The sequence below is a fragment of the Podarcis tiliguerta genome (assembly GCF_965153285.1).
Source record: "Podarcis tiliguerta genome assembly, chromosome: 13".
Classification (NCBI taxonomy): domain Eukaryota; kingdom Metazoa; phylum Chordata; class Lepidosauria; order Squamata; family Lacertidae; genus Podarcis; species Podarcis tiliguerta.
The window spans coordinates 48,110,511-48,129,857 of record NC_139546.1 but is presented as its reverse complement, the minus strand read 5'-3'; the positions used below and the strand labels follow the sequence as shown (position 1 = coordinate 48,129,857).

General features: G+C 48.1%; 2 protein-coding genes across 3 annotated transcripts in view; one reads left to right on the top strand and one right to left on the bottom strand.

Moving 5' to 3' along the window:
• Window positions 1-19,347, bottom strand: part of GMPR2 (guanosine monophosphate reductase 2) — a 269,008-nt gene that overhangs the window by 96,839 nt on the left and 152,822 nt on the right. The gene's annotated exons all lie outside the window — the stretch shown is intronic.
• The window catches only part of IPO4 (importin 4), a 54,013-nt gene that overhangs the window by 6,457 nt on the left and 28,209 nt on the right, over window positions 1-19,347 (top strand). For both annotated transcript variants that reach the window (XM_083410103.1, XM_083410102.1), the window contains 14 exons: window positions 927-1,013; window positions 1,821-1,900; window positions 2,045-2,086; window positions 2,639-2,768; window positions 4,304-4,483; window positions 5,426-5,491; window positions 7,276-7,377; window positions 7,499-7,582; window positions 9,390-9,551; window positions 11,206-11,259; window positions 12,037-12,146; window positions 16,607-16,715; window positions 17,201-17,330; window positions 18,832-18,945. In XM_083410103.1, the coding sequence (XP_083266229.1) occupies window positions 927-1,013; window positions 1,821-1,900; window positions 2,045-2,086; window positions 2,639-2,768; window positions 4,304-4,483; window positions 5,426-5,491; window positions 7,276-7,377; window positions 7,499-7,582; window positions 9,390-9,551; window positions 11,206-11,259; window positions 12,037-12,146; window positions 16,607-16,715; window positions 17,201-17,330; window positions 18,832-18,945 (1,450 nt within the window). The remainder of the gene's footprint in view (window positions 1-926; window positions 1,014-1,820; window positions 1,901-2,044; window positions 2,087-2,638; window positions 2,769-4,303; window positions 4,484-5,425; window positions 5,492-7,275; window positions 7,378-7,498; window positions 7,583-9,389; window positions 9,552-11,205; window positions 11,260-12,036; window positions 12,147-16,606; window positions 16,716-17,200; window positions 17,331-18,831; window positions 18,946-19,347) is intronic.

Below are 19,347 nucleotides of genomic sequence, written 5' to 3'. Positions count from 1 at the left end.
ACTGGCTACCTCAGTCATGCTATTTGTAAAATGGCAAATCACAGCAGCTGCCCCTTCGGAGCTCTTGTGAAATACAAATTCCTTTGCATGGAAGGCATTGATTTTTTAAAAATAAATAAATAAAAGTAAAACAAAAATAGGTTTTAGGACCAGTTTAGGGCATCCTGTCCCTCTGGGTATAGCAGAAACCCATGCTGCATGAGAAATAATATGGCATGGTTATTTATGTATTTATGCCACTACTGCGCTCCATGTTTTGTTAGCCCAAAAATGTAAAACAAGCGAGGTACCAACTAAAGAAGAATAGTAACTTAATCTGATGGAATATGCTCAGCTTGCGGACTTAACATATAAAATAAGAGCACAAGAACATATGTTTAGAGAAGATTGGAAAACGTTTATTGAATATATTATTACTTATTTATTAAATTTATATACCGCCCTACAGCCGGAGGTCTCAGGCCGGTTCACAGGATATATGGGAAATAACTGTGTAAACTTGAAAATGTTGGCAGCATTAAGATAAACTCAGCAGTGTCAATTAAGTTTTGATGGATGTAATCATGGAATACTGAATGGCTTAGCTTATGTAAAATATGCAGGGATTTGTGATATGCAAAATGAACCATGGAAAGAGAAGAAAGGAACTAATCGATATCTTAAGGATGTTTAAAGCAGTATTCTAAATTGTAAAACTGAAAATGTAATAAAAATTAGATATATATGAAAAGAGAAAACGGCGCGGCTATACTCTGCAGTGACTGAACTGAAGCTTTGGGTTGTGACAATAGGTCAGTGCATCTGGCTGTTGACCAGAACTTTGGTGGTTCGAGTCCCCCAGGGGCGGCGGCGGGCAGGATTTTGCAGCGGGTTGGACTAGATGACCCTCCGGGATCCCTTCCGACTCTGTCATTCTTCCTCCTCAGGCCACAGCCCAGTTGAAAGAGGCCCTGAAGCATCCTTTGGCACTGTCTCACCTCTGCCAGGTGATGTCCAGCTCTCAGAATCCTCAGGTAAGACCCTGCAGGGCTTAGCCCAGGGATGGGGAATCTAGGGGTTCCTTCGTGGACTACAAACTCCCCACCATTGGGTGTGCTGGCTGGGGGTCATGGGAGTCCAACAACACCCGGAAGGCCACAGGTTAAGCACCGTATTTTTTGCTCCATAAGACGCACTTTTCCCCTCCTAAAAAGTAAGGGGAAATGTGTGTGCGTCTTATGGAGCGAATGCAAGCGGGAGACTCTGCTCAGCGCTCCCTTTAAAGAGTGTGTGTGTGTGGAACTGGATAGAATGACAGGAAGAATCAGGAATCGAGGAGATCAGAGATTCACTGAAGAATGGGAAAAATTTTCAGAATATATGCATAATCTAAGTGAAAAACAAATAACGCTTGTAACCTTTAATGAAGCTTTGTAAAAATGATTAAATTTGGAGTGAAATTAGACTTAACTTACAAAGTAGATGAGAATTAAGAAATGTGTGGAAAATTGAGAAGGGAAGGAGTACCAGCCAAGTAGAGGGAAGTAAAAAAATGAGAGAATGGTTTTTAAAAATTGTATGATTTGTATGAATTTGTTTTATTTGTAAACTGAATAAAAATTATATTTAAAGAGCGTGTGTGCGGCTCTTGGGGGCTTTTCCCCGGGGAGGGAGAAGGACAGCCCGTCAGTCCCTTCTCCCACCTCGCAGAAAAGCCCCCACACTCAGCTCTTTAAAGGGAGCGCGGCTCTTGGGGGCGAGCCAGTCTGCACACCACACCACCCTGCCTCCTGTGTCCCCTCTGGCCTTTCACATTTGCCTCTTGTCTCCTCCACCCCCAGATCCGGCAGTTTGCCGCTGTGTTGGTGAGAAGGCGCCTAACCAAACACTGGCGGAAGATCAGTGCGTCCGACCAGGACATGTAAGTCTGGATGAGGAAGGTATTCTGGGGAGTGTAGAAGGGAAAGAGGGGTGTGGGGTTGACTTGGAGCAGCTCCTGGTTCACAACTCACCCCCATTCCCAAGCTAAAATTTAACCCTGACCCTGAAATCTTCTCTATTCCAGGCTAAAGACGCTGGTGCTGTCCACCCTGCAGAAGGAAACAGAGTGAGTGTTCATATATAGTATAATAATTATTCTAATTATAATTTATTATTTATTCCCCAGCCACTCTGGGCGGCTTCCAACAAAATATTAAAATACAATAGTCTGTTAAACATTAAAAGCTTCTCTAAACAGGGCTGCCTTCTAGATGTCTTCTAAAAGTCTGGTGGTTGTTTTTCTCTTTGACATCTGGTGGGAGGGCATTCCACAGGGCGGGTGCCACTACCAAGAAGGCCCTCTGCCTGGTTCCCTGTAACTTCGCTTCATGCAGTGAGGGAACCACCAGAAGGCCCTCGGCGCTGGACGTCAGGGTCCGGGCAGAATGATGGGGTGGAGACGCTCCTTCAGGTAAACTGGGCCACTGAGGCCGTATAGGGCTTTCAAGGTCAGCAGCACCAACACTTTGAATTTTGCTCAGAAACGTACTGGGAGCCAATGTAGGTCTTTCAGGACCGGTGTTATGTGGTCTCGGCGGCCGCTCCCAGTCACCAGTGTGGCTGCTGCATTCTCAGCCTCTCTTCTCTGTGCCCCCCCCCCCAATATCTTCTTTTCTAGCCATAAGGTCTCTCTAGGTCTGGCCCAGCTGGCTGCCGTCATTCTGAAGAACGAGAAGCTGGAGAAATGGCCGCAGATGCTCCAGCTCATCCAGCGGGGGGCACGCTCGCAGGACCCCACCCAGTGCAAGGTACGGGGGGGGGGGTTTCAAGGGGTCTTGCTTCCCTTCTCGCAGCTTGGTCCCCCAGCTGCGGTTTGGACCTGGCGGAGACAGCCGTGGCTTGTAGGCAGGTTGCGCTCTGCTAACCTCTCTAAAGGTAAAGGTAAAGGTACCCCTGCCCGTACGGGCCAGTCTTGACAGACTCTAGGGTTGCGCGCCCATCTCACTCAAGAGGTCGGGGGCCAGCGCTGTCCGGAGACACTTCCGGGTCACGTGGCCAGTGTGACATCGCTGCTCTGGCGAGCCAGAGCCGCACACGGAAACGCCGTTTACCTTCCCGCTAGTAAGCGGTCCCTATTTATCTACTTGCACCCAGGGGTGCTTTCGAACTGCTAGGTTGGCAGGCGCTGGGACCGAACAGCGGGAGCGCACCCCGCCGCGGGGATTCGAACTGCCGACCTATTGATCGGCAAGCCCTAGGCGCTGAGGCTTTTACCCACAGCGCCACCCGCGTCCCTCTTTACGCTGGTTTATTTAACAAAATTTGGGTGCCGCTTGGTCAAATGCAAGAGGTCTCTTAAGCGCTTTACAGAATACAGTCTAGAATATCGATTAGGAAAACCTATAAAAGGAAACATTAAAAACAGGTTGCATGTATATGTATGTGAGTGTGGATGTAGATAGATGACTAGAAATAGGTTTGGACTATGGGGAAAACATTGGCACAGATTTAGTGGTTTTTTAAAAAATGGCATTTAAAATAAAATATATACTTTATTGTTTCATGTTTTTTTAAATTTAATGTTCTTTGTGTCTTTTCCCCCCTGCGAACTGCTTGGAATGCTTCTGTTACTGGATAGCTATGAAAATGTAGTAAAAATAATAAGAATCAAGTATCTTTTCAGCGGAAAAAACCCACCGTAGAATTTAGGCATATCTAGCGGCTCTCAGGGAATGCGGGTGGCGCTGTGGGTTAAACCACAGAGCCTAGGACTTGCCGATCTGAAGGTCGGCAGTTCGAATCCCCGCGACAGGGTGAGCTCCCATTGCTCAGTCCCTGCTCCTGCCAACCTAGCAGTTCGAAAGCACGTCAAAGTGCAAGTAGATACATAGGTACCGCTCCAGCGGGAAGGTAAACGGTGTTTCTGTGCGCTGCTCTGGTTTGCCAGAAGCGGCTTAGTCATGCTGGCCACATGACCCGGAAGCTATACGCCGGCTCCCTCAGCCAATAAAGCAAGATGAGCACCGCGACCCCAGAGTCGGCCACAACTGGACCTAATGGTCAGGGGTACTTTTACCTTTTTTAGCGGCTCTCAGATTTCCTTAAAATAATAATACCGTATTTACTTGAATCTAACGCGCACCTTCCCCCCCAAAAAAAATTATGCAAAAATTAAGGTGCGCATTAGGTTCACCGGCACATTTGCATTCACCAGCAAATACTTTTGGGGGGTGGATTCAAGGTTCTGAAAACGGAGTCGCGCATTAGATTCGATGGCGCATGAGACTTGAGTAAATACAGTAATAAGCCCTAAAGGGACTTTTGCACCCCCTTCTGGCCGCAGGTGGGATTGCTGCTTCTGCATTCTGCCCTAGAACTGGATCCCGAGGTGTTCGCTCCGCACTTCAAGGAACTCCTGCGCCTCTTTCACCAGACGCTCAACCAGCGCAACCAGCCAGCCACCCTTTACTACTCCCTGCGAAGCCTCAGCACCATGGTCCCCGTGCTGGGCTCCGACGAGATGGCGAGTCCCTTGCTATTTCTTCTTTTTTTAAAAAAATAATAACGCTGCTTTTCAGAACTATCCATCTCACTAATTTTACGATCATTTTAACATTTCAAAACTCGACTTCCTTCCCCCTCTTTCTGCGGTTCCTTAAATTTATATTTAATATCTTCTGCATATCCTAATTCATTTAAATTGCTCATTTATTCATCTACTTAAAATACATACACTGCAGGTTATTACAATAATATATAAAACTGCAGGTTATTACAATAATGCTGCCAATGTTCTTTTGCAGTTTATCTGTAAATATTCAATAAACCATTTCCATTCTTTTATAAAAAGTTTGTTGTCTTGATTTCTTATTCTTCCAGTAAGTTTCACCATTTCTGTATATTCCACAAGTTTTTGTATCCATTCTTCCTTTGCTGGGACTTCTGCTTCGTTCCATTTTGGGGCATTCTTGCCGCTGTAGTCGCATACATGAATAAGCTTCTATACAGTTTTGGTAGTTCTGTCCCTATAATTCCCCAAAGGAAAGCTTCTGGATTTTTTTTTACAAATGTTATTTTAAACACCCTTTCCAATTCATTATATATCATTTCCCAGTAAGCTTTAACCTTACTACAAGACTGCCACATAGGATAAAAAGTACCTTCTTTCTCTTTACATTCCCAACACTTATTTGATTTTGATTTATACATTTTTGCTAATTTACTCGGTGTTAGATACCACTGATGTATCATTTTCATATAATTTTCTCTTAGACCATAACATGCTGTGAATTCGATATCCATATTCCACAATCGTTCCTATGCTTCCATGTCTATATTATGACCAATATCTATTGCCAATGTATCATTAGGCCTGCTGCTATTTCTTTAGCTATTTTTCAGTGTGCTGTACAAGGATTCACTGTTTCGTTTCTTGATTGTCTCCTACTCTTCCTTCCCCTCTCAGAATCTGATGACTTCCATGATGCCCAAGGTGATTGCAGCCATCCGGGAACTGATCTCTGTTAATGAGGTGGGTGTTTTTTGTGTGTGTGTGTGTGTGTGTGTGTGTGTGAGAGAGAGAGAGAGAGAGAGAGAGATGCACTTTGCTGCTCTGTGTTTCAGAGATTATTATTTGTACCCGCCCACCTGGCTGGGTTTCCCCAGATATTCTCAGCGGCTCCCAAAAGAATAATAAAAACACAATAAAACATCAAATATTAAAAACTTCCCTACAACTTCTCAACAACTTTTTGGCTTTCTAACAACAACAACAACATCAATAATAACAATAATATATTATTTGTACCCCGCCCACCTGGCTGAGTTTCCCCAGCCACTCTGGGCGGCTCCCAATCAAGTGTTAAAAACAATAAAGCATTAAATATTAAAAACTTCCCTAAACAGGGCTGCCTTCAGATGTCTTTTAAAGATAGGATAGCTGCTTATTTCCTTCACATTTGAAGGGAGGGCGTTCCACAGGGCGGGCGCCACCACCAAGAAGGCCCTCTGCCTGGTTCCCTGTAACTTGGCTTCTCGCAATGAGGGAACCGCCAGAAGGCCCTTGGCGCTGGACCTCAGCGTCCGGGCAGAACAATGGGGGTGGATACGCTCCTTCAGATATACTGGGCCTTTGAGGCCGTTTAGGGCTTTCAAGGTCAGCACCAACACTTTTAATTGTGCTCGGAAACGTACTGGGAGCCAATGCAGATCTCTCAGGACCGGTGTTATGTGGTCCCAGCAGCCACTCCCAGTCACCAGTCTGCTCAACAACTCTGGTCCGTCGACAACAGGTAGATCATTGCCAGTTTTTTTATACAGTGGACGCTCGGGTTGAGAACGTGATCCGTGCGGGATGCACATTTGCAACCCGCAGCGGCACGTCTGTGCATGCACAGGTTGCAATTCGGCGCTTCTGCGCATGCACAACCCCCAAAACCCGGAATTAACCCGTTCCGGTACTTCCAGGTTTCGGCGGGTCCGTAACCTGAAAAAAACGCAACCTGAAGCGTCTGTAACCCAAGGTATGACTGTACTGTGAGTAGATTGCAGACTCGTGCGAGTTGAACGTCCCTGTTTTGTGTTTTCAGTATTCTGTTGGGAGCCGCCCAGAGTGGGGTGGGCGGGGTATAAATAATTTCTTCTTCTTCCTCCTCCTCTTCTTCTTCTACTGTGATACTGCCTGGACCCAGGGGTCTGACCCTGCGTAAGGCAGCTGAGCTCGTCTTGTACATATGAGCTGTGTACCAAAATTGTTTGTTTGCTTGCTTGTTTCTTACCTGCCCGTCATCCTCAGGTTGCGGCCATAAAGTGCAATACATTTTGAAACAACGAGATGTCAGGCCTTGTGGCCTCCGTGTGTCCATTTGGCGTTCGATAGCTCTCTTATTTCTTTGTTTCTCCTCGCTCCGCAACCTTTTCATTTTTATTTTTTTGTATATAATTTTTATTTTCTATTTACAATTTAAAATACAGTGGTACCCCGCAAGACGAATGCCTCGCAAGACGAAAAACTCGCTAGACGAAAGGGTTTTCCGTTTTTTGAGTCGTTCCGCAAGATGAATTTCCCTATGGGCTTGCTTCGCAAGACGTTTCATCTTGCGAGTTCTTGCGGGTTTGTTTCCTTTTTCTTAAAGCCGCTAAGCCGTTAATAGCCGCTAAGCCGCTAATAGCCGCTAAGCCGCTAATAGCCGTGCTTCACAAGACGAAAAAACCGCAAGACGAAGAGACTCGTGGAACGGATTAATTTCGTCTTGCGAGGCACCACTGTACTCATTTTAAATCCTCAAGTTATCAATGACTCCCCAATCTTTTTAGACCCACGCTGGCGAAGTGATGGAGGTTTTCGACGAGCTCATGGAGACCGAAGTGTCCATCATCGTGCAGCATCTCTCGGCGGTCGTTGGCTTCTGCCTGGAGGTCAGTGGGCGGGTGCTCCTGGTCCGGCTCCCCTTCCTCCCCTGCGCTCTGGCTCCCCCTTCAGGTTGGAGCCGGAACTGAGCTTCGGAACGTGGACCCAAATCTCTTTCCTCGCTCCCAGGTGGCCTCCAACCCATCACTGGGCGACAACCTCCGTGTGAAGGCTTTATCCTGCATCAGCTTCCTCATCAAACTCAAGAGCAAGGTCAGTGCGAGCGAAAGAGCGGGGCGACTCTTCCTGTGCTGCCTGCTCCCCTTCCCCACCCGTGCGGGGGGACTTTTCCAGCAGATCTTTGCCTGCGCCCTGACCCTGCGGTGGGCGGGACTGGCACCCTGTCAATCCCCTGGCGTCATGGCGATACTGGGCGATTGACAGGAGGGTGTTGGGATACTGCCAGGGAGACAAAGTCCATCATGACTCCACGTCGTCTCCGGACGTCCATTGATCTCCCGTAGACACGCAGTATCAGCAATTAGCGACACGAGCTCCAGAAATAGCTTGCCACATTCCAGAGCCGATGCACGCTCTTATCAGCAGATAATGCACGGCGAAAGATGCACTCAGGAGAGCATTATTTACAAGTTTATTTCTGCGTTGATCAGAACAAAGGAAAAACATGACTGCCTGCTTCAATGTTCCGGCAGAGAGAGAGAGAAACGAAAGCAAAGACACAACATAAACATCCTGTGAAACAGGAAATACTCAGGCTGTGACACAAACATCCTGCTCCCTTTTAAGGTGGAACGGAAATATCTTAACAGTCCCACCCACAGCTGGTCCATGGGCTCAGTCCTGCTTCCGGCCAGGGTGGATTTGATTTAAATCACTCGCCAGTAAGACTTGATTTAAATCATTATTATTTTTACAGGAAGGCTCATTCCTGCCGTATCTTCTTAATACCGTATTTTTCGCTCCATAAGACGCACCAGACGATAAGACGCACCTTGTTTTTGGAGGAGGAAAACAAGAAAAAAAGTATTCTGAATCCCAGAAGCCAGAATAGCAAGAGGGATCCGGCTTCTGGGATAGCCTCTTGCTGTTCTGGCTTCTGGGATAGCCGCCAAAGCCTTTCCAGGCAGCAAGAGGAAGGCCCCCCATGCCAGGAAGAGGCTGCGCGCAGCTAAGCTGCCCTCTGTCCCTTCCCCCACCTCCTGCAAAAGCCAGCCAAGAGCAGCACGCTCTTTAAAGGGAGTGCGGCTCTTGCGGGCTTTTCTAGGAGGTGGGATAAGGACAGCCTGTGAGTGACGGGCTGTCCTTCTCCCTCCTCGGGGAAAAGCCTGCAAGAGCCGCGCGGAGCGTGTATGCAGCTCTTGTGGGCTTTTCCCGCCTGCCTCCCATCTGCATTCACTCCATAAGACACACACACACATTTCCCCTTACTTTTTAGGAGGGGGAAAGTGTGTCTTATGGTACAGTGGTGCCCCGCAAGACGAATGCCTTGCAAGACGGAAAACCCGCTAGACGAAAGGGTTTTCCGTTTTGGAGGTGCTTCGCAAAACGAATTTCCTATGGGCTTGCTTCGCAAGATGAAAATGTCTTGCGAGTTCCTGTGATTTTTTTTCGCTCCCCACCCCCTTTTTCTAAGGCACTAAGCTGCTAATAGCCTTTTAGCAGCTAATCCGCTAATCCCTTAAGCCTTTAATAGCCACTAATAGCCGCTAAACCGCTAATAGCGCTAATCCGCTAATCCGCTAATGGGGTTGCTTCGCAAGACGAAAAAACCGCTAGACGAAGAGACTCACGGAACGGATTCTTTTCGTCTTGCGAGGCACCACTGTATTTACAACCAGGTGAATGTTTCCTTTTTGGAATAATAAGTTTTCAGAGTAGCTTTTACAGCTACATCAAAAATGACTGATTTGGTTATTCCATTAGAAATACACAGACCGATAATTATGAAATGATTGTGAGGTTTAATAGGTTAACTGTTTATATTTGGACAACTTCTCTGCTGTACTTTATTGGAAGGAGAGAAAAAAACCGAAAACCCTCCTTCCTCCTCTCTGCCCAGGCTATCCTGAAGCACAAGCTCCTCTCTCCCATCCTGAACGCCCTCTTCCCCATCATGAGTGCAGAGCCGCCGCCGGGCCAGATGGACGCGGAGGACGAGCAGACGGAGGAGGACATCGAGGACAGGGCCGAAGTCCAGACTCCCAAGCACTTTGCAGCCCAGGTCCTCCGTGGGTGACGGCTTCTTCAGTCCCAGCATGATCCTGGCCTTACCCCCTGAGCATAAGTCTTCCCTGTCTCTCTTGGGACCCCCGTCTGGCCTTGTTTTGCCGCTGAGGTGTCCTGGTTGGATGCAGAAGGATGGTGGGGGTCACCAGCTGGGGAACCCCCGAGGGAAGAAGGCTCAGAGCCCGGGGAGCCGTGGTGGGACGACAATGCGTGGTCGTAGAGAGAAGAGGGAGCAGACTGGGAAGAGGAGGTGTTGGAAACCGAAGAGGCGACAGGGCTTAGTGAGCTGGGGGAGTCTGTGGCAGAAAGAAGTGCAGAATCAGAGGTAGAAGCTGAAGCAGGAGAGGAAGGGAGGCCAAGAGGCAGAGATGGAACAGGCTGGTGAAGAGCCATAGATGTCTCCCTCTCCTGCTGCAGCAAGCTGGTCTCTCTGCTGGTCTCCCAGAGCCAGAAGAGAGCTGAAATGGGCAGGGCAGGGGCAGGCCATAGTCTCAGATTGCTTGGAAAAAGCACCAGAGAGGAGGGCACTTAAGATGGGTGTGGGAAGGCGGGGATTTTCCGTCTTGGCAACGGATTCGTGAGGCCATACCTCCTGGGAGTGTGCTGCTCTGCCCATTGGGCCTGACACTCAGCCTGTTCTGCAAAGATTTATGTTTGCACACTGGTACCTTGGTTCTCAAACTTAATCTGTTCCAGGAGTCCGTTTGACTCTTGGAACTGTCCAAAAACCAAGGCGCAGCTTCCGATCGGCTGCGGGAGCTTCCTGCACTCAAGCGGAAGCCGTGTCGGACGTGCGGCTTCCGAAAAACGTTAGCAAACTGGAACCCTTCCGGGTTTGCGGCATTCGGGAGCTGATTTGTTCGGGAGCCAAGCCGTTCGAGAACCAAGGAACCACTGTACTAACAAACTCCAACTTTGACGATGCGATTTGCTGCCAGCTTTGACGCGGGTGGCGCTGTGGGTTAAACCACAGAGCCTAGGGCTTGCCGATCAGAAGGTCGGCGGTTCGAAGCCCTGCAACGAGGTGAGCCCCCTTTGCTCGGTCCCTGCTCCTGCCAACGTAGCAGTTGAAAAGCACGTCAAAGTGCAAGTAGATAAATAGGTACCACTCCGGCGGGAAGGTAAATGGCATTTCCATGCGCTGCTCTGGTTGGCCAGAAGTGGCTTAGTCTTTCTGGCCACATGACCCAGAAGCTGTACGCCGGCTCCCTCGGCCAATAAAGCGAGATGAGCGCCGCAACCCCAGAGTCGTCCGCTACTGGACCTAATGGTCAGGGGTCCCTTTACCTTTACCTTCTCTTTGACAAGGACGTGCCTCTTGGTTTCAGACCAAGTCCCAGCATGCCTCGGGCTTCTCCCTTCAGTGGGCGGCGTGTCTCTTCCACGTTCAATCCCAGAATTCCCTGGGCTCACTAGCCTCCCAGCATGCCTCGGGCTTCTCCCTTCAGTGGGCGGCATGCCTCTTCCACGTTCAATCCCAGAATTCCCTGGGCTCGCTCTGGCCTCCCAGCATGCCTCGGGCTTCTCCCTCCTGAGGCTGGTCCTTCCTTGCCCTCTCAGGAGAGACCCCTATTGGGGTCACCCCTTGCCCTCCTTTCTTTCCCAGCACCCCCCTCTTCTCACGTTGTCCCTGTCTCTCCTCTGAACAGGTGGTGGACATGCTGGCATTACACCTTCCCCCGGAGAAGCTCTTCCCCCAGCTGGTGAGTTGTTCCTGGCAACGTTAAGAGCGGAATCGGAAAACACGGTTCCTACAACAAGGCTTGGCTGTGTTTTGAGTAATTTCGCAGATGGTAAAATATTTTCTCTTCATTCCAAGATGAGGATAATTAATCAAATACAGGGTAAAAAAATAGGAATACTCGAACTGAAACCGTAATGAGGTGGAAGGAAGTCAACAACGCAATAAATTGAAAAAGGATTCAACCCAAAACAAAAATTATAATGTATAAGTAACACCAACATTGGTTTGAACTATATTAAGTACTACTTATCAATAGATAGGTATTTATATTGTCCAGGCTGTTATTTTGACTTAGCCGTGATTCCCCCCCCCTTTTTTTATTCTTCTTTTCTTAGATATTGCATTGTATAAATCCTAAGATTTCTTAATAATTTCATTATACATAAGTCAAGATCTAGGTCAGTATACGGACAATTATTGTAAGACGGAGATAGGCAAACACGCCCTCCAGATGTTTTGAGACTACAATTCCCATCATACCTGACCACCGGTCCTGTTAGCTAGGGATGATGGGAGTTGTAGTCCGAAAACATCTGGAGGGCCGAGTTTGCCTAGGCCTGTTGTAAAATGACTTTATCTTTATTTTTTTCCCTTTTCTTTTTCATGTATGCTTTTTCTTTTTGTTTGTTATGTATGTTTTTGCTAATAATATATGTATATAGAGAGAGGAATTGGAAATAAAAAGGGCAGAATTTTGAGGCGATATTTTAAAAACTCCCATCTTCCCCCTCCCCAGACACCTCTGATGGAGCCGGCGCTTCTCAGCACGAACCCTTATCACCGCAAAGCTGGCCTGATGTGCTTGGCAGTCCTGGCTGAGGGCTGTGGGGATCACATCCGACACAAGTACGTACTGCGGGGTGACATTTTTGGGGGGTGCCTCGCCGCTGAGGCTCCTGCTGGTTTCGTTTTGCTGTTCCCTCTCAACTGTTGGGGTTTTCGGTTTAGAGAAAAGGCGTGTTAAAGGAGATGGGATAGAGAGATCTGTGAAAATTACTGTGTTTTTCGCTCCATAAGATGCACTTTTCCCCCTCTAAAAACAAAGGGGAAATGCCTGTGCGTCTTATGGAGCGAATGCACTGGACCGGAGCCATGGCTCCCGTCAGTCAAGCAAAGCGAGAGCCACTTATAGGGCTTCAGTCCCGCTTTGCGCGGTTCTCCCTTTGCTTGCTTTACAGCGAGCCGGGAGGAGGCAGGCGATTCAAAGCCAGCATAGAATCATAGAATCATAGAGTTGGAAGAGACCACAAAGGCCATCGAGTCCAATCTCCTGCTAAGCAGGAAACACCATCAGAGCACTCCTGACATATGGTTGTCAAGCCTCTGCTTAAAGACCTCCAAAGAAGGAGACTCCACCACACTCCGTGGCAGCAAATTCCACTGTCGAACAGCTCTTACTGTCAGGAAGTTCTTCCTAATGTTTAGGTGGAATCTTCTTTCTTGTAGTTTGGATCCATTGCTCCGTGTCCGCTTCTCTGGAGCAGCAGAAAACAACCTTTCTCCCTCCTCTAGGTGACATCCTTTTATATATTTGAACATGGCTATCATATCACCCCTTAACCTCCTCTTCTCCAGGCTAAACTTGCCCAGCTCCCTTAGCCATTCCTCATAAGGCATCGTTTCCAGGCCTTTGACCATTTTGGTTGCCCTCCTCTGTACACGTTCTAGTTTGTCAGTGTCCTTCTTGAACTGTGGTGCCCAGAACTGGACACAATACTCCAGGTGAGGTCTGACCAGAGCAGAATACAGTGGCACTATTACTTCCCTTGATCTAGATGCTATACTCCTATTGATGCAGCCCAGAATTGCATTGGCTTTTTTAGCTGCCGCGTCACACTGTTGGTTCATGTCAAGTTTGTGGTCAACCAAGACTCCTAGATCCTTTTCACATGTACTGCTCTCAAGCCAGGTGTCACCCATCTTGTATTTGTGCCTCTCATTTTTTTTGCCCAAGTGCAATACTTTACATTTCTCCCTGTTAAAGTTCATCTTGTTTGTTTTGGCCCAGTTTGTTTTGGTCCAGGCGCTTTTAAAAGCAGTGCGTAGCCAGCAACAGGTGGAGCAGCCTCAGCTAGCAAAGCTCCGTGCGCTCCCTAAACAGAGCAATGAGGCTGCAGAGGGACGGCAGGGCATAGGAGGGGTTGGATCGGGAAGGATAAAATTTAAGCAACCAGCAGCAAAAAAACCCAACCTCGAGCTCAGAGCCACGAACGCAGTGAAAGTCAGGAGGTAAAATAGGAAGGCTGCTGGGGACTGGAGGGCAGGGGATGAGGGAGAGGGAAAAATTACGCAAATCCCCCCGCGTCTCAGCTGATCCGCTGGCTCCTTGAGCGTGCACACTAAACAAACATACAGCTCCTGTCCCTCTCAGTCTCACTGTGATACAGTGGTACCCCGCAAGACGAATGCCTCGGAAGATGAAAAACTCGCTAGACGAAAGGGTTTTTCGTTTTCTGAGGTGCTTCGCAAGACGGATTTTCCTAAGGGCTTGCTTCGCTAGACGAAACAGCCCTGCCTCTCGTGTCATGGCGACGGTCACTGCACACACGCACGCTCGCTTCCCCGCTCCTCCGGCTCCCTCCCACCTTCCGGCTGACAGCCGACCTTCCGGCTGCCTCGCGCCGCTGCCCACCCCCCTCGCGCGCTCCCCTCAGAGAGCCGTTGCCGCCAGCAGCCAGCGCTGCAGCCGGAGTCGCGCTCCTGAGCCCCACCGCCCTCCAGCAGCCGCGTCGCGCGGTGGCCACAACGCACGGGTGAGTCCGAGGTACCGGCTGCGGCAGCTGTCCTGCTTCTCCCCGCCCGTCCCCGCCGTTGTTAGTGTTTAAATGCAGTGGTGCTTCGCAAGACGAAAAAACTCGCTCAACGAAAAAACTCGCGGAACGAATTAATTTTGTCTTGCGAGGCACCACTGTATAGCAGTAGTTTATTAAATAGTTTAGTACAACATTTGATTCAGAATATTTCCCCCATTTTCGTCCTCTGAAAACTAGGTGCGTCTTAAGGTCAGGTGCACCTTATGGAGCGAAAAATACGGTACACGTGGCATACAGAGAGAGAGCGGGAAAGGAGGGATGTTTTTCTCCCTCTCTCGTAACACGCTGGGCCCCCAAGCAAAACTGAATGTTGGGGGCTTATCAGGACAGGCATTTAAACGAAAGTACTTTTTTATATATAAATAATTTTTTATTAAATTTTCTGTTTTACAGTTTAGAATATTCATTTAAACATCCTTAAAATATCAGTGACTTGCCTTCTTCTCTTTCTACGGTTCATATTGCATATCATAAATCTCTGCATATATTTTTTTTAAATAATATTTATTAAATATTTTATAGTTATGAAAAAAGAGACAATAAAGAAAAAAACAATACATAGATTCAACAAACAATACGTCAACAATAAAAAAAATGCAATACAACCATACAACATGAACAAGACAAAAACATTTAAACACACATCCAAATTTCATATCTGTATCTTTCATTTGCTTATTTCCTCGACTTCCTCGCACCTCCCTTTTTTGTATTCTAGTTCAAATTTGCTAATTCAACAAATCCTTTCCCTCTTCTTCAATTTTTGTTCTATAATTTGTCCTAACACAATTTAACTTTAAATTTTCCACTTTAACACATTAACAATTAATATTCATATAATTCTTAATAACACTTCTGCTAAAACCATATAACTTCATTCCAATATTCTTCTAACATTCATTAATTTTGCAATATTTCTGTAAATATACTTTAATTTTTTTCCAATCTTCCTCCATCGACTCTTCTCCCTGGTCTCAGATTCTGCCCATAAATCTCTGCATATTTCATATAAACTAAACCATTCAGTATTCCATTATTACATCCCTCAAAACCTATTTACACTGTTGAATTTATCTTAATGCTGCCAACGTTTTCAAGTGTACACAATTCCCCCCCATATATTCAATAAATGTTTTCCAATCTTCTTTAAATGTATGTTCTTCTTGTTCTCTTATTCTATATGTTAAGTCTGCAAGCTGCTCATATTCCATCAATTTAAGTTGCCATTCTTCTTTAGCTGGGATCTCACTCATTTTCCATTTTGGGGCTAACAAAACACGGGCCACAGTAGTGGCATACATAAATATATGTTTTTTGATGCCTGGGAATTTCTGTCTGATCCCTAACAAAAAGGACTCTGGGGTTTTTGGGGAAAGTACTTTTAAATGTCCCCCCCCCCCAATTCATTATAAATCATTTCCCAATACTCTTTTACCCTTTTACAGGTCCACCCCATATGAAAGAACGGTACATATGCAACGGTTCACAAGAAAGTACTTCTTTACACAGTGCACAGCTAAACTGTGGAACTCACTGCCACTGTGAACAAACTACAGTTCCCAGGATTCTTTGGGGGGAGGGAATCGTGTGATGGGGATTTAAGCTTCCTCTCACTCTTCCTCTGAAATGCAGATAGCCTGCCCTGTGCTAATGCTGTTCTGTCTGAATCTGGACTGAATCTCCCTGTTAGAGTTCCTTCTCCGTGATTGCAGTCATGGGATTTTTGTCTATCACATGACAGTATATGTTTTGACTCCACAAAGTGGGAAGTGATGGAAACAGGATGTTTGTGCTACTGTGTTCCGAGAAGTGGGACTATTGTCCTTTGGTTTTTTTCTCTCTTTGCTGTCTGGTGCCAGAGAGAGAGGGAGCCATGTTGCAGTGCTCCGTGTGTGTTTATATGTAAATAAAGTAGATTAGCCAAAATGCTGAGGTCTGTCACGCGCATGATGTGCAAACTATAAGTGTGCCAGTGTCAGTTGGCATCGGTCTCTGTGATGTTCGGGCTGAATAAAGCTTTTGAAACTCCCGAACGATCGACCAGGAGGGAGAGAACATGCCAGTTGGGCATGTGCCTCTGCCAGGGTCCTACTCAGGTGTAGGCTGAATTCCTGACACTCCCATCTCTCTCTCTCTCTCTCTCTCTCTCTCTCTCTCTGTGTGTGTGTGTGTGTGTGTGTGTGTGTACAGTGGTACCTCAGGTTACATACGCTTCAGGTTACAGACTCTGCTAACCCAGAAATAGTACCTTGGGTTAAGAACTTTACTTCAGGATGAGAACAGAAATCGTGCTCCGGCAGCGCGGCGGCAGCAGTGGGAGGCCCCATTAGCTAAAGTGGTACTTCAGGTTAAGAACAGTTTCTGGTTAAGAACAGACCTCCAGAACGAATTAAGTTCTTAACCCGAGGTACCACTGTATTTGAGCTTCAAGGCAGATTTCAGCTGACACTTGAGCAAACCAATACTAACCTTGCACTAACCGTCCCCTTGCAGGCACCTCCAGCCCATGCTGCAAGTGGTATGCCGGGCGCTGTCGGACGAGAGCCAGGTGGTGCGTAATGCGGCCCTTTTTGCCCTGGGCCAGTTCTCTGAGAACCTGCAGGTGAGTCACGTTCGGGGATCACTGGTAGGGGGCCGGGATTGGAGGAGCTCAGGGCAAGCAGGGCCACACCAGTCTCCCTTGGCCTGTTAGGATATAGTTCCATTCTGCCTTAAAAGGGTCAGGCATGACTGTTGTGCATCACATGCCTGTTTACTTCCAGCACAGTCTGCTGGGAACTTCCATTGTATGTTGCTTTAGCTATACTGCTGTTTCGCTGGAGACGAAGGGAAGCAGACATGTTTTGCTCTGTTCCTGAACTAGGCTGAATGTGCTCTGCTTTTTGCAGTAGTTACGTCTTTACTCCAAACGGAAGTTTATCAGCGTATTCAGATTGGCTGGAGATGTACAAACAAAAACTAACACCCCCCCAGTTTTAAAGGAAAAATTGTCAGGTTACTGAGAGAACCAGAGTGTGTCTTTAAAGGGGGGGGGGGGGAGGAGCAACTTTTCCCTCTGTGTTTCCACTCCTGTCTCTCTCCCCCAAGCCCGACATCGCCCGTTACTCGGATGACATCATGCCTCTTCTTCTGCGCTACTTGGAAGGCGTCCAGTTGGCCCACACAAGTCACATGGCCAAAGCTTACTACGCCCTGGAGAACTTTGTGGAGAACCTGGGTGAGGATTCCTGACCGGTTGGGCTGGCTTCTCCCACCCTCGTCCCGTTCCCGCCCTGAACCCTGAGCATGCAGAGCCCATAGCTTAGGCCACGTTCGCCCCTTGCATTTAAAGCACTGTCGTGCCACTTTAAACAGTCACAGCTTCCCCCAAAGAATTCTGGGAGCTGTAGTTTGTCAAGGGCGCTAAGGGAAGGCCCCCATTCCCCTCGAGAACTACAATTCCCAGGGGGGTTTAATGATCACTCCCTCGTCCCAGAGCACTCTGGGAATTGTAGTTCTGTGAGGGGAATTGTGGGGCAGGGAATCTCCAAACAGCTCTTGGGACCCTCAACGAACTACAGTTCCCAGGATTCTTTGAGGGGTGGAACCAGGGCTGTTTAAAAGGGTGTTTTTAAACGGATGTGGCCTTGTTTTATTTTGATCGGCTCTGAGTGACCACAGCTGGCCCTGCCAATGCAGGGAAGATCTTCCAGGCCAGCTTAATTGATGAATTAATCTCTGCCGTTTGGAACAGACCCTTTTGATTGTATCGCGTTTCATTTCATCGTTTTTCATTCGTGGAGTGAGGTTGAATCCTGACAAGACAGAAGTACTGTTTTTGGGGGACAGGAGGCGGGCAGGTGTGGAGGATTCCCTGGTCCTGAATGGGGTAACTGTGCCCCTGAAGGACCAGGTGCGCAGCCTGGGAGTCATTTTGGACTCACAGCTGTCCATGGAGGCACAGGTCAAATCTGTATCCAGGGCAGCTGTTTACCAGCGCCATCTGGTACGTAGGCTGAGACCCTATCTGCCCACAGACTGTCTCGCCAGAGTGGTGCATGCTCTGGTTATCTCCCGCTTGGACTGCTGCAATGCGCTCTACGTGGGGCTACCTTTGAAGGTGACCCGGAAACTACAACTAATCCAGAATGCGGCAGCTAGACTGGTGACTGGGAGCGGCCGCTGAGACCATATAACACCGGTCTTGAAAGACCTGCATTGGCTCCCAGTACGTTTCCGAGCACAATTCAAAGTGTTGGTGCTGACCTTTAAAGCCCTAAACGGCCTCGGTCCAGTATATCTGAAGGAGCGTCTCCACCCCCATCGTTCTGCACGGACACTGAGGTCCAGCTCCGAGGGCCTTCTGGCAGTTCCCTCATTGCGAGAGGCCAAGTTACAGGGAACCAGGCAGAGGGCCTTCTCGGTAGTGGCACCCGCCCTGTGGAACGCCCTCCCTTCAGATGTCAAAGTGATAAACAACTACCTGACATTCAGAAGACATCTGAAGGCAGCCCTGTTCAGGGAAGTTTTTAATATGTGACATTTTAGTGTATTTTTCATCTTTGTTGGAAGCCGCCCAGAGTGGCTGGGGAAACCCAGCCAGATGGGCGGGGTACAAATAATAAATTATTATTATTATTATTATTATTACAATTCTATGATTCTATGTTCACCTATCACCCCTCCACCATTTCTCTCTCTCTCTCTCTCTCTCATCGGTCCTTTTTTCTTCCTTGCAGAAGGCAAGATCTCCCCCTACCTCCCAGCCCTGATGGAGCGGATGTTGACCACCTTGAGCTCCCCTGGCAGCCCCCGCGTCAAGGAGCTGGCGGTTAGCGCCATCGGGGCCATAGGTATGCGCACGCCTGGAGGTGGACCCTTGGCCTTGAATCTTGGAGAAGACGGATCAGACACTGTATTATAATGGGGGAAGACGGATCAGACACTGTATTATAATGGCCCATTCACTGCACCCACCACCAGCCAATGATCCTTAGGAGCACGGAGGGGGTTGCTAGTGGGCTCACGAAGATGAAACCCTGAGCTTCGTCGGAAGGGCAGTCCCGGGCGCCATTTGTCCAGGCCTGCGGTGGTGCGGAAATGTCTGTTCCGCCCAGGTAGCGAGCAGAATTAATCGTCGCAGGAGCAGGTGATGGAGAGAGCGCCAGGCCATAGCTGGCAACCGTCCCTTATTTGGCGGGACAGTCCCTTATCCCAGCGCCGTGTCCCGCTGCCGTCCCTTATTGATGATGTCC